Source organism: Thamnophis sirtalis, unplaced genomic scaffold, assembly GCF_051295495.1.
Source record: "Thamnophis sirtalis isolate CommonGarterSnake01/CBP01778 unplaced genomic scaffold, rThaSir2_p1.2 scaffold_3, whole genome shotgun sequence".
In the NCBI taxonomy this organism is placed as follows: Eukaryota; Metazoa; Chordata; class Lepidosauria; order Squamata; family Natricidae; genus Thamnophis; species Thamnophis sirtalis.
This window is the reverse complement of record NW_028261383.1, coordinates 163,780,440-163,795,873: the sequence shown is the minus strand read 5'-3', so window position 1 is coordinate 163,795,873 and position 15,434 is coordinate 163,780,440. Positions and strand designations below refer to the sequence as shown.

Here is a 15,434-nt window from a genome sequence, read left to right as displayed (position 1 = left end):
TCGGAAGGATGGAAGGCTGAGTCAACCCTGAGCCGGTGAGATTTGAACCGCTGAACTGCTAATCTAGCAGTAGCCTGCAGTGCTGCATTTAACCACTGCGCCACCTTGGCTCCCCATAATTTGTCAGTCAAGTCATAGGTTCTTCAAAAGATGCTTAGCAGGAATGGGTTCCTGCCAGTTCTAACCTCTTCTATAGAAGAGGTTCCACAAATCTACAGTGCCATTTAGAATTGGTTCCAGTTCCCTCCCTCCGCCCATTCGCGCATCATCAAGATGAAGAGCGAGAGGAGGAATTATGGGAGTTGAAGTCCACAAGTTTTAAAGCTGTCAAGTTTGAACATCCCTGGGTTTTTTTCTAAAGGGTTAGGGGTGCAAAGGTCTTGTAACTTGACAGCTTTAGGACTTGCACACTTCAATGCCAGAGTTCCTGAGCCAACATTTTGGTTGCTAAGCAAGAGTGTTGTTAAGTGAGTTTCACCAAATTTTACAAGTCTCTGATTTAGCATCTTAACACAGTGGTTCCCAAACCTGAGTAAACTATCCCAAATTTGGTAAAAGCCATAATGACACATGAACCCATGGCCTAATCACAACAGGAAAGTTTAAGTAAGAACTTTCTGATAAGTGGTGAAAAAGTATTTTTGATAGGAGATTTTGGGGTAACAAAAGAAAAAAAAGTGTGGGTAACAAAGGAAGCTCTGCTCTAAGAGCTGAAAGGTTGCTGTCTACAGTCCCTTGCCATGCTAAGATTCAAAGCAATGCTTATTGGGAAAGAAAACATATTGAAACTCATCTGTAAAAGTGGAAGGAGATCACTGGTTGAACTGGTGTCTTGTGTGATTTCATACATGATGAAAGTGTGTGTTGGGAATGTGTCCCATCCTGAAGAGTTCCTTGATTTGCTAATGTGTGAGATTAGATGGAGATGTTGATTTGCACATGTCCAAAGCAGTTTTCAGAGATGATGTGACCTTGTCGCTCCTTCATGTGTGGTCCAAACCTACCAACTAACACGGCATCAAATCCTCCTGACCAAAACGTAACTCATGCTTGATACATACTTTGGCCTTTTGCAGTCTAAGAAACAATGTGTTTTCTTGGCTTTCATTTGTATATCTGGAGTACAAAATCACACAGGAAGCAGCAGGATGACTAAACCATTACGTGCTGTGTTAAGTTTTGTGCAGGGTTGGGTTCCTGCCAGTTCTAACCTCTTCTATAGAAGAGGTTCCACAAATCTACAGTGCCGTTTAGAACCGGTTCCAGCTCCCTCCCCCTGCCCATCCGCACATCATCAAGATGAACAGCGAGTGGAGGAATTCTGAATTGTGAGCCGCCCTGAGTCCCCTCAGGGAAAAGGGCGGCATACAAATAAAGTAAAATAAATAAAAATAAAAATAAATAAAATAAGTTGAAGTCCACAAGTCTTAAAGCTGTCAAGTTTAAACACCCCTGGGGTTTTTTCCCCTAAAGGATTAGAGGTGCAAGGGTCTTGTAACTTGACAGCTTTAAGACTTGCGTGCTTCAAATGCCAGCGTGCCTGAGCCAACATTTTGGTTGCTAAGCAAGAGCGCTGTTAAGTGAGTTTCACCACATTTTACAAGTTGGCCACACCCACCCAGTCACATGACTGCCAAGCCACTCCCATTCAGTCACCTGACTGCCAAGCCACTTCCACCCAGTCACATGGCTGGCAAGCCACTCCCACAAAGCAGGTCACACCGAAAGAAGAGGTTCTAAAAAACTTTGAAACCCACCACTGGTTTTGTGTTACCATGTCATGTAATAAACTGTTACAGTTTATACATTATGGCTTAGCTTGTAGCCTGTTGTACAAAGTCAACTGTGGCTTATTCAGTAACACACAGTAAATATGTCTTAATACAATGCTTGAACCCTGGTAATTTTAACAGCATCATCTTCTTCCCCCTGTGGTTGTATTTACAATTGTGCAAATATGAGGTATAACTAGTGATTTTTTTAAATAGTTTAATATTTTCACATTATTCAGTGACTCGTATAATGACATAGCAATAGCAAGAACATTTATATTATGCCCAATGGCATTAAATTTATCTCCCTTATGTAATGATTTCTGGGATAGATTAGTATTTGGTTCCTCCAGATTGCAGGAAACATTTGCTTAGAAAATTTACATACATAATTTGATTTAGCTACAGAAATTGCCAGATAATCCAGAGCTACCAATATGGTACTGTTTCCATGTTAAATCGAGATCTTTATCTAACAAAAGTGTAGTGCTTCTTTGTCAGATGCGAGGGCTGCAGTCTTTCCTCCCAAATTGGTATCTAGACATTTTGCTTCAAGGCTCAGGGCCGCTTTGAGGCAGCTTTGGGTGTGCTCAGTCTGGGCTTTTCACAGATGTAAAAGCTGACGGATAAGCAGTTGTAAGCATTCCATTCACCATTAAGCGAAACTAGGGCGCAGTCCTCCTCATCACGCTGGTAAAAGTTGGGTTCACCACTCCTCCAATTCCTGAGATGGAAACAAGAGGTGGTGCATGTTTTTATCTCCAATAGTCAAAAAATAATCTCAAATTCAATAAACTTATCTCTGGAGCCATCATGCTATTGTTTCCTAAACATTTCTATATAGTAAACATCTTACTGATAAATGTTTCTAAATGAGAGTGAAAATTCCTCATCAGACTCACCGTGAAATAGATTTCCTAAACTGTATAGACCCCAATTCACCTTCCCTGGAAATAAATGGATTTATGTGTCTTATTTTAGCGATTATAGGATTGTGATTATAGGATTACAAATCTAAAGGATGTTTAGAGGCATTACATTGCTATGAGTGATTGCTGGTTGAGTTCATATTAAGCCAACATAAAATCATTTTATAGCTTGGTATGATGTTTGAAGCCAGTCTTTCCCTTATTCTGCCTGTCAGAATTCAGAGATATTGGGAAAAAATGGAATTGAAGTTGAATTCATGATGTGGGTGAGCAAATGGTAGCCATTCAATTGGTAATGAATAGCAGTTCTCAATATATCCCTCAGCCTTGACAGTGCTAGCTTGGCAGCTGGGAAGTGAAGTTCAGCAACAGTTGAAGAGCCATGTGTTCCCCAACTTTTCTAACAACAACAACAACAACAAGGAGGAGGAAGTGCTCACTGAAAGCCATTTCTGTAATTACTGCCATCCAACCATTTCCAATCTCCTTCTGTATGTTGGTCATGGAGACCAATCCAATAACGTTGATTTCTGGTCCGAGTCTGTATGAAATTCTGCAAGAGAAAAATCCAAGAAATTTGAATGATGGCATTTGGATTGTGGCAGTATAAGAGTTTTAAATGCTATTTCCTTTGTAAACATAAAACAGAAGAAGGGAGAAAAATGGCGGTCAAATTACTTCTTATTGTTGATCAGGAATCTGATAAATTTGATGATTGCTCAAATGTTAAGATGGCAAGGCTAAAGTTTAGGCCTCAGCAGACCTTTGAGGCCAAGGAAAGTTTCACGGGAAACCTCTAGCCTAAGGGTTAGGCCTGTGACCAAAACCACAGAAGGCATGCTTGACTATTTTTATAATTTCTATATTTCTATACCTTATGATCTATTGTGTGCCAGCTTTCCCTTATGTAACTAAGTGAAAGCAAAGAAATGTATATATATCTGCCTCACACTCTGTTCCTCCACCTTTAGGAGGATCCAACTTTATTCAGCTGAATAAACACATTTGACTTATTAAGACAAACCCAGATTCCTTCTTTTATTTTTCACCAAGTCAGACCTGCCAACTTGCATAACATTATAAACTCTAGAAGTGAATGCCATCTGAACCAGAGCAAGGCACATAAGATAGGAAACAAATTTTACCTTAGCTTTTTCCGTGCTTGTTATGTCCTGGGAAGAAAGTTTACATCACATTTGTAGATGTCCCATCTTACCTGTTTTCCAAGATTATCAATGATGGCCAACCATGACTGTTTGCATTCACAGTCTGCCTTGGCTTCATTCCAAGGAACTGTCTTCAGGGAAAAGTAGTAACATTTTCCACCAAAATATTCCCATTGTCTAGTATCAGCAATAGCAGTAGACTTATATACCGCTTCATAGGCCTTTCAGCACCACACGGGAACACTGAGTAACAGGAGGAGAAAAAAATAAAGTCAAAAATTGATACTGGCTTGGCTTGACAATGCATGCAAGAGCAAGAAGATTGTTCTGATGATAAGGACTGATAAAAACAATCTGCACAGACAAAGCTAGATATGTCCTGCAGAGACATGCATTAAAGCAGTACTGCAGTGGTTCCCAAACTTGGCAACTTTAAGACTTGTGGACTTCAACTCCCAGAGTTCTCCAGCCAGAAGAACTAGCTGGAGAATTCTGGGAGTTGAAGTCCACAAGTCTTAAAGTTGCCAAGTTTGGGAACCACTGCAGTACTGTTTCTTGACCTGCAGCAGAATTGTCCCCCCCCCCCAAAAGACCCTGGAGCAGAATTGCCCCATGAAGTAGAGACCAGAAAGGGAAACAGAGAAACTTACAGAGAAAGTCATGGGTGAAATTATCCTTTGAAAAATTGATTGCCATCTTGTTGACTTCGGATGAAATTGTTGAGACTAATATTGTAAAGGAAGGGAAAGAAATGCATGTCATTTTTTATAGTAAGAACAGAATTGTAATCAGAAGAGAAGCTTCACTTGTAGGACTGTTTCATTCTGGTCACTACTGCTACTAATGGCCCTTTGGAATCTTCCTGGAAGAAAAGGCAAGCAGATAAAGCCCACTTCAGACTCTGTTCCAGTTGGGTTGCCCAACATCATTGGGGTGATGGTTTCAATGTTTCAGTGGAAACCATCTCCAAAGTTCTACTTAACTATGGTTTTATTAATAACTTGTGCACCTTACACGCTGATTTGATAAGACTTTTTCCTGAAAAGTGGCATTTATCCACAATAATACATAACAAGTGCTCAGCAACGAAGGATACAGTCCTATACTGTGTCTTATAGTACCATTCTGCAATAGATATTGTATGGATACAAATGTGCTAACAAAGAGCAGTGGGAATGGCATTGGAGAATGAGAAGGAAATGTCAAGCTCAGTTTTTAATGATAAAATTCCACCAAATGACAATACAAAACTGAACAAGAACAGCTGTTGGCAAATTCTTTGCAGGATTAAAGCTGTACTTACATTGCAGATATGTATTAGATACCAACTTTCATATATCCCCAGATTCAGTGGTGGGTTCCCATTCCCGTTCCAACCGGTACGGTTGGAATGGGCCCGTCGGCATCCACATGGAAGTGTGCGGTGCGGGCGCACACACATGCGGCACGTACATGCGCCATACCTACCAGCAACGCCTCTGCAAACCTCCGCAGCACTCTAGGTGCTCGATGGAGTGTCACGCAGGTGCTGTACACACCATGCACATGCATGGAAGTGCCGAAGGCTTTAAAGGACAGGTAAGGAACTCGGGCGGGTGGGTGGGCCCTCCGGAGCATCATATCAGAATGGTACCTGGTGCTCCGGGTAGGCTCCAGTACACCCGTACCGGGGCGTACCGCCTGCAACTCACCACTGCCCAGATTGTCTGATCTGGCTGTCCTGTCTGGAGCAACTGAGAATTAAAATCCAATATAACGGGAAGGTTCTAGATCAGGGGCGTCAAACTCGTGGCCTGTGGGTGGGATGCATCATGTGCGGGCCACACCCACCCCAGTTTAATGAAGGCGGGAAAGTCGCAATACGTCCCATGATGACAACGTGACACTGTGAGTTTGAACCCTTGCTCTAGATTGAGAATGACTGATCGAACCTTAGATTCCATGTCTGAGTTTCCTCAAAACCACGTCTTCATTTCCATCTCAGTACCAGAGAGGCCAATAGAGTTTATAAAGCCAGGAGGCTGCTTACAGGTAGCCTTTGATTTACAATTATTCAGTTAGGGATTGTTTGAAGTCACAATGGTACTGAAAAAAGAGATTTACAACTGGTCCTCACACTCAGAACCATCTCCATGATCATGTGATCAAAATTTGGACACTTGGCAACCAGCATGTATTTACAATGGCTGCAGCATCCTGGGATAATGTGATCTCCATTTGTGACCTTCACAGCCAGTTTCTGACAAGCAAAGTCAATGGGAGAAGCTGGATTCACTTAACAGCCACATGATTCACTTAACTGCAATGATTCACTTAACAACCATAGCAAAAAAGATCACAAAATCAGGTGTGACTCACTTAACAATTGCCTTGCTTAGTAATGGAAATTCTGGACCCAATTATGGTCGTAAGTCAAGGACTAACTGTATTAAGAAGCCTTCCTGAAATCTATTGAAGTACAATTCCCAAGATCCCTAGATTGTGCAGGGAGTATCACACAGCTGGAAGATACAATGTTGAGAAAGGCTGTTTTAGCTCAATGCTGCAAATTTATCCAGTGTTCCTTTTACACCTAATTTACCAGAAAGATCCTCCATCTTGCTCAATATTCTTCTGGCCATTTGAGCTAAAAATCAAAGAGAATAAACTGGAAACCTGCTCTGAGTTTCTCAGCTTTCTTTAGAAATTCCCTCTTTTATTACATGAAATATTGCAAAACATATAGGAAGAAAACATACCTTTGGAGAAGGACAATGCATAGCCAATGAGAATTAGCAAATAAGAGAGACCCAATAGCACATAAATTGGAAATAATGATCTTGGGATCAGGTTTCTTCCTCCTTTACATGAAAGGAAAGAATGAAAATGTAGAAATGTTATCCAATTAATGAGTAGGATTTTCTGTGGATGTTCCTTACAGCAAAAAAGAGAATTGGCCTAAGCTATGTGCTTTCTCAGAAACCTTATGTTTATTTCAACAATTTGGAGAATGAACCTTTCATTAATAAATGGTTTACAGACCTTGTTTTGTAGACCAACTGGATTCCATAAAGGTCATCTCATTTATTTTTAGAATGGGCTTTAGGTTAAGGGGCTTATTTTTAACAGCATGCTGGAAATTGCATTCCAAACTCTTGGTATACCAGAAAAGCAAGTGGAAATTAAGTGTAAGTTGGTATGTGTCCTTGATTTTTTTTAAAAAAAAAATCATCATAAAATAGGGGCAGACAGTATTTCAAATTCAAATTTATTTCAATTTCAAACTGAGCTCAAGATTTATTTTCTTTCTATTCATTTTTTGGGAGGGGATATACCATTAATAAGCCATTTTGATTTGTCATATAAACACAAAATAATTTTAAAGCTGTCCTTCCCCCATGATCACTAATTTAGAGATGAAAATGATTTTTTTTTGCAAATTATGCTTCATATTGTATCATTTCAATTTTATAAACAAAGTTTCATTTCCCTCACTTTTTGTGAGATTGATTCATCTCTTATGGTTGGTAAGACAGAAAAATCAAAAAATTGAAATTGTACAATATATATTTGCCTCCATTCCTGTACAATGTATGCTACAAAAGAAATAAAAACAGAATAGTAATGTTCACATTAAGGGAAGGCTCTTTGAAACAGTTGGGCCTTGAAGAGCTTCTGAAGCACCAACAGAGGGAGTCAGTTTGATTTCTATGGGGAGACTTTGTTCAGGGTCAACCTCACTAGGTAAATTAGATTCCACAGGCTAAAACTATTTTTTATTGAGAGTGACTGCTATGCGGCTTCCTCCTTTTTACACTTTTACTGAATTAGGGAGGAATGTCTGCTTTGAGCTGCCTCTGAATGTTATCTCGTAGTTTAGCACTCAACCAATGTTTTAGTCTCTTTTGCCTAGGTAACAGTTCCTATATATCTCCGTCAAGGTAATCATATTTACTCTATATACCAATATTCCTCAACCGTAGCAACTTCAGTCCAATTCCCAGTATTTCCCAGCCAGCATTGTTGGCTGTTGAATTCTGGGGATGAGGTCTACAAATTTTAAGATTGTGAGAAAGAGTTGTTTATACACACAATGTCAGCAATGCTACAGAAATGTAGCACCACCTCACTTCAGCTCCCTGAACTTCTCGATGTGGGATTTGCAATATCTTCTTCCTGTTAGAGCTAATTGATCAGGCCAGTATTAACCAAAGTAGGGAATCCTGAGGATTGCCGGTTACCTCTCTCAGACCAATTAGATCGCACAGGTTGGGTCTCCTCCGGATTCCATCTGCCAGCCAATGTCGGTTGGCGACTCCCCAGGGGAGAGCCTTCTCTGTTGCAGCTCCGGCCCTCTGGAACGAGCTCCCTGTTGAGATCCGGATCCTTACTACCCTCCCGGCCTTCCGCAAAGCCACCAAGTCCTGGTGGTTCCAGCAGGCTGGGGGGAGCTGAGAAGCATCTACCTCCATAGAAATTGTGAATGTTGGTTTTGTTTTTAATATGTTGTCTTTGTCTTGTTCCCCCCTTTCCCTTGTCTTTTGTAAGCCGCCCGGAGTCCTCCGTGAGTGGGCGGCATACAAGACAAATAAATTATTATTATTATTATTAATAATAATAATAATAATAATAATAATACCTGGGTACCAAATCATATTGTGTGGGATTAGTAGGAGCAAAAATCTAAAGTCAATTGCCACTGCCCTACAAACTCTTGATGCAGTTTGGAATTGTTGTGTCTAAACATGGCATTAAAAAAAAACCCATTCATGCTACTGCTTGGATGCTGTCACCCCTCATTTTTCTTCAGATATTTCTATCTACAGAACCTATTTGTTATTTTTTGGCAAATAAATAAATACTTTAGATAAGTGGGAATTTGGAAGTCTCACTTCAAGCAACTTATTTATTTGAAACCTAGTTGCTTTCAAAGGAAAAAAAAAGATGGGATTATGTGTGGAAAAACAAATTAAGGAAGGAACTCGGAACATAAAATATGAAACTTCATATCAAGCAGGAAAGTCATCTGAAGTATGGCGTATAAAAGAATTCTAAAAGCAGGAAGATTTTTACCCAGTGCTGAAAAGGCAACTGGATAGGCACCAGACAAACTTCTATCAGTTATTGTCATAAAAATGTTTAACTCCCTAGTTGCCACACAACACACTTCTTGAGTTATTTGGAAAAGAGGCTTCAAAAAGCTGATTATAGAAAAGCTTGATAGGAAGGCAAGGGATCCTCCAGGATAAGTCTATATCTCATTTAGAAATACACTACATCTTGAATGGGAAGATATATTGATACCTTTATATGTCCGGAAATCATCTGCAAATTTTTCTTCATCCATCTTGGAAAGCTGTGCAACTTTTGCGTTATTTGGAAACACTTCCCCAAATAGGGACTTTGTGATTTTGCTGAAATTGCTCTAAAGAATAAATAAATAATGGTTAAATATTAGCTCAGGAGGATTCTTAACTTTCCTGCCCTTCTGCTCATCTCTTTTTAGAATATAGCCACCTTTCAAAACTTACTCCTTGCACCAAAATCACAATGTCCCTATATATAAGGAATGGGAGAACTAAAAGAATCCTGCTAATGTCACCAGGTTTTCCTTAATTATAGAAAAGCCTACACTTTGTTCTCATCCACCAACTTCATAAGAGGAAGACCAGTGATTAATATCTTACTGATGACAAAGAACTGTAAACAAGCAAAGAATCCCACACATTTCCGGTATTAAGACTAGCACAAAGAACTGATTGGAATAGAATAAACATCAATGTATTATTGACCAATGTATTCACTGTTATAGCAGAAGGCAGCTCATTATTGTAATTTGCATTACAATAATTTCAGAACAATTGTAAAGGCAGGCGCACATAGGTAGAAAGTCATGGTTTGCTGCTTAAACATTTTTGGAAAAAAATAATAATGTAATTGACTAATTTGGTTTCTCCAAACCAAAAAAGTATAGATCACACTATGGTTTAATATGAACAGAGGTATAGTGTATTTTGCAATGATGAAGTCTAGAAGTGACCCGGATATTTACAAGTGGCCAGTTCTTATTTTTCCAGGAAAGGACACAGCTGGCAAACCAGGTACAATTTGCTTACTTACAGTCAGTTGAGGTTAGCAAATGCAAATGCCTAGATCAGAGGAAACTCTTTTAGATGTGTGTTCAAAATAAAAAGAAAATCTGTTTAGTGCAGATGACAAAAGTTTTAAAAAGAACAAGGAAGAGGTGGAATGGTTCAGATTTTGTCTTGGCTCCATTTTGGTAGCATCAGTGAAGAGTAACCTAGCAGCTTGAGCTGGATGACAAGATAGTCAGCAAATATTAATTTAGCTTGAATAAATTTCAAATATCAGTTGAAAAGCATTCTAGTGGTTGGAAGAATGTTATTAACAGTGTGGTCAAACCAGAGGTGGGTTTCAGCTGGTCTGGTCCGGTACGCACGGACTGGTGGCAGAAATCCAGCATGCATTTGCATACCGGGTACTGGAACGCTCCCTCCTCTGGCCTGCTCCCCTGCTCGCTCCCCCCGCCCACCCGGTCGCTGCTCTCTGTGTCTCTTGCCCCACCTTCTGCACCATGCTTGCTCCACCCACCCACTTCCTGTGCCGGAGTGGAGGACTCAGCTGTTGGAAGAAACCCGCACTGCCTTCTTTTTGACAAGCGCCTTGCAAAACCGGGACTTTGCAAACCGCTTCTCAAAGAGAGGGAAGGGGGGAGGGAGACGGACTTCTTCAGATGAACCCAGAAAGGCCGTTTTGCCTCTGCTGCTCTCCTTCCTGCACTGCAGGCATGGTCTCGAGGGGAAGATGTCCCAGATTTTCTTTTTATTTTGAACACATCTAAAAGAGTTTCATCTCATCTAGGCTGTATTCTTGGCTAACCTCGGCTGTAAGCAAATTGTACCTGGTTTGCCAGCTGTGTCCTTTCCTAGAAAAATAAGAACTGGCCAATTGTAAATATCCCGGTCACTTCTAGACTTCATTACTGCAAAATACAGTATACTTCTGTTCATATTAAGCCATAGTGTGATCTATGCTTTTTTGGTTTGAAGAAACCAAATTAGTCAATTACTTTATTTTTTCCCCCAAAATTGCTTAAGCAGCAAACAAATGACATACATAGGTAGAAAATGACTTTCTACCTCTGTATGCCTGCCTTTACAAATTGTTCCGAAAATATTGTAATGCAAATTACAATAATGAGCTTCCTATTGCTATAACAGTGAATACGTTTGTCAATAATACATTGATGTTTATTCTATTCCAATCAGTTCTTTGTGCTAGTCTTAATACCGGAAATGTGTGGGATTCTTTGCTTGTTTACAGTTCTTTGTCATCAGTAAGATATTAATCATTGGTCTTGCTCTTATGAAGTTGGTGGATGAGAACAAAGAGTAGGCCTTTTATATAATTAAGGAAAACCTGATGACATTAGCAGGATTCTTTTAGTTCTCCCATTCATTATATATAGGGACATTGTGATTTTGGTGCAAGGAGTAAGCTTTGAAAGGTGGCTATATTCATAAAAGAGATGAGCAGAAGGGCAGGAAAGTTAAGAATCATCCTGAGCTAATATTTAACCATTATTTATTTATTCTTTAGAGCAATTTCAGCAAAACCACAAAGTCCCTATTTGAGGAAGTGTTTCCAAATAACGCAAAAGGTGCACAGCTTTCCAATATGGATGAAAAGAATTTGCAGCTGATTTCCGGAAATATAAATGGAAGTCGCCCTGCTGGCAGAGCCTCTAGGTGGAAGATGAGTGAAGGGCGCAGGCTGGCCATCCCCAAAGCCAGCTCTCTAGTAAGGAGGCAGAAATGCCACCTGGGGTTCACTTTCCTGCCTCCTTTCTCTGAGAGCTCCGGGTGGCAGGGAAAACAAGGTTTCTTTGCCAGCCTCCCGGCTGGCAAAACAAAAATTGTTGCAGTTCTGTGGGCATGGCTAGGTGGGGAGGGCATGTGACTGAATGTGTGTGTGCATGATTGATGTCAAGTTGGGGAGATTTTAGTTACATTAGTTAGTTGCTCAACTCCTGGTGACTGTATATGTAAATACTGACCATCTCATTGTATGACTGTATATTAAACATACGTTATACATTGTACGAAGGACAGTCCTATAATTTTTACGATCCCATTCATCTACTTGTCCATTGTCTTTCCTTTCCTCACCCTTACCAAGCAGAGATATTTTCTTCAAGTTTATCATCCAGTTGTGTCCAATGATGACTGATCATGTGTAAAATCTTAATGTACTTGCTGCAAAATTGTTTAGGTGACATTAAGGAATGGGGCTTCCCCCCCATTTTTGTTTCAATTCCAATTCTCTAATTCCCATACCTCCTTCAAAGACATCTTAACTCCACCCTCTGATGGCAATGGTAAAATATAAATATTTGAATTATCATTTTGTACACACACCCACACACACCATGTGCCTTAAATTGTATAAATGGTTTACTGCTTTGGGTAAAAATGTCCCTATAAAATAACAATTTTCACCTATCACAACCATTTGCACATATCACAACCAATTTAATTAGTTTCTTAATTTCTCTTCCGTCTCAACTTCAAACTATAAACATGAATTTATACAGAAATTCTTGATCTGATATTCCCCTTTCTCTTTCAGCTAGCTGTCTTTGTTAAAAATTGGTAAACAAGCACAGGAGCAAGAGGATATATCATTAAAAATATTTCTATATCCATATTTTAAATATATTTTGAATAAATATTTTATTTAAATACTGTTTTACTTAAAAATACACAAGCTACATTAATATTCTAAATTTTACAAATCTCTTTTTGTGTCTTCCATCATTAAAGACATTGTGTACTTAAGCTGAAATGGAAGAAGATATAATTACATGCTGGGAACATCCCATTGTCTTTTATCTGCAGTGCTTAGTGCCCCATTACCAAAATGGCTGCCCATTTCTGACAGCATGTTTTTATCTTTTGAAGACTACCCTGCGCTGGCAGTTCATTGACTACTTTAGAAGACTGGAATACTCTGTCAATGGAGTCAATGCTTTTTTCTGTCTCGCTTTGCAGACACACACAGATAGTTGCTAAGGAATTAAGTAGGTAACAAGATCATAAATCAAGGCCTGTGCAAAGAGAGCTTCCCTCAATTAGTCCATTTGTATTTCATGCAGCAATAGAATGGTACAAATTCCTTCCAGGAATTAAACTGTCAAGTAATCAGCCAGTCCAAAAGTTAAGGGTTCAAGAACAAGTAAATAAAGGAACAAAAGTCACAAGGTGGAATTCTGAACAGTTGTTTCCAATTGTTGGAAGAAATGGGGTTCAGTTCCAAGTGGAGAGAAAGACACTGAAAACATGGAAGGATGGTTTAGCGGTGAAGCAGAACCACATCTGTGGTAGAAGGGTTCACCCTAGCTTTGAGAACTAAAAATGAAACCTGTCGCTCATGAGTGATTGGGAAAATGATGAAACAATGAGCTGTTAGACTTATTTTTAACAAAAGCACAGGAAAAGACAGGAAGCTGAGGAAATAAGAATAGTAATATTTTTTTTTCTGTGAAGTTTTGAACTAGCAAGATTCTATTTCAAGGAGACTTATAGTCAATATGCTATTACAGACCTCATGATAGTCTAAAGGAGGATAGAAGGCAACAGTAAAAGATTTTGTTCCAGTCTGTTATTTGGCTCTTTAATTTTATATTCTAGAAAATCCTCTGACCTATTGGGTCATCCTTTGAGAGAAAGGCTGTGTAGTCTGATATGACCAGAATGATCATTAAAATTTTAGGCTGACCATATATTTTTACCTCAATGGTGGATGGTCCCTGATAATAAAAGAGTATATATCCTAAATAGAAAAAAAATAATTTTACTGGCAAATGAACTTCAATAAGAAGTCAATATTTATCTACCCAAACAGACTGGAAACCTTACATGAACTTTTTGCTGAAAGAAAGAAGAAAAAAATCGATTTCGGGATTTAAAAAGATGTGGACTAAGTGAGAGGCTGAAGGGATTTGTATAACAACTAAGAGGGAAGGAGAATTATAGAACTGTAAATCTATTGAAGAGGTCAGAAGTCATATTTAATAACTTTTTTTTAACCTTTCCTCTAGATTTGACTTTTATTGTAAAATTCTCATAAATAAAAAGAATTAGTTTCTCTTCCAAAATTTATTTTACTAAGTTACAGGTGAATACAGAAGCTGAGCGGATTATTGTTACAAACATGACCAGAAAGGCTCAATCACTTTTTATGAGCAAGTAAGACAGAAGCTCAGCTAGGTGGCAACAGCAAAGCTAAGCAGAATCACACCTGATTTAAGATTTAAATTGGCAACTAGCAGGAAAACCCAGGACTGTAGACTAGATTGGCTAATAGAGAAAACATACCAGAAGGCACTGACGTAACTGATTCCGTATTGTTTTGAAAAACTAAAACCAACAACCTATCTGGACATGCTCATTAACTCTCCAGGAGTCTAGTTCAGTTGGAAGGACTTTATTTTTTGTCACCGTAGAGGTGACACAACAATCAGTGGTGAAAAAAAATGAAAAAAGGCAGACAGTGCAAATACAATAGCATGATACAATTAAGTCACTCAAACATATAGTTAATGTGAAGGGAGTTCATTCTGTTCAACAAACCTATGAAGGCAGAGTTTAGTATGTGCAAAAAGGAAGTTGAAATACAGTAGATGTAAGAAGATCCTACCATTCCTGAGGTTCCCATCATTACCTACAAGGATAGAGCAGTGTAGCATTGGCTGCTCATAAAATTGTTGGAAAAGATTATAGCAACTCATACATTTTAATGGGAGGAAAGGGTTAAGGAATGCAGAAAATCAAAATCTTGGTGGTATCTCTATGAATGGTTCAGTGTGTTCCAGGCATTGTCCATAATAGCCAAAGGCATTTCTATTCTCTGCTCCAGTGGTGGGTTGCACCCTGCTGTGGGCGTACCAGAGGCTGCCGGAGCACTGGATACCATTCCAGTATGATGCTATGGAGGGTCCACCCACCTGCCCGAGCTCCTTACTGGTCTTTTTAAGTGTTCAGTGCTTCTGCGCATGCACACGGCACATACAGTACCTGCGCTCCACTCCACTGAGCAGCTGGAGCATTGCGGAGGCGCTAAGATGCATGCACGCACTGCATGCTTCCATGTGGACACCGCCGGGCCCGTTCCAACCGTACCGGTCGGAACGGAATCCGGAACCCACTTCTGCTCTGCTCGTAGTAATGCTAATGAGAACCAAGGTGGTGACATGGGGAAGCTGGATCAGTACTACAATGCTGCAAAGGTGGTTGGGAGCAGAGATGTAAGATGGGAAAGGAAAAGGCATTCCATGGGTAATATGACAAATATGAATAAAATGATGGCTGACTCTAATTTCAGGTCTAATAGTGTAAGGATGATATTTTTTCTTCAATCTGAGGATCACATTTGGCTTTTGGTAGAATGGCCAGGCAGTATTCCAAAAAGTATTGGCACCAAGGAACCAGAACAGAAATTAAATCAAAATGTAAAGAGAGTTCAATAGCATGATATTATTCCCTAAGAATTTAATAGCTTTTCCATTC

At 39.5% G+C, this 15,434-nt stretch overlaps 1 protein-coding gene across 1 annotated transcript; it reads right to left on the bottom strand.

Annotated features, from left to right (window-relative positions):
- Positions 1 to 1,868: 1,868 nt before the first annotated feature.
- On the bottom strand, positions 1,869 to 10,162 carry LOC148048295 (hepatic lectin-like). Its single transcript, XM_087710669.1, has 8 exons — positions 9,967 to 10,162; positions 9,151 to 9,271; positions 6,606 to 6,707; positions 4,518 to 4,592; positions 4,098 to 4,110; positions 3,918 to 4,056; positions 3,142 to 3,254; positions 1,869 to 2,496 (listed from the first exon to the last, which is right to left on the bottom strand). Exons 2-8 carry the CDS (start codon positions 9,191 to 9,193, stop codon positions 2,331 to 2,333), a joined length of 651 nt encoding a protein of 216 aa, XP_087566795.1. The 5' UTR covers positions 9,194 to 9,271; positions 9,967 to 10,162; the 3' UTR covers positions 1,869 to 2,330.
- Between the last annotated feature and the right edge of the window lie 5,272 nt (positions 10,163 to 15,434).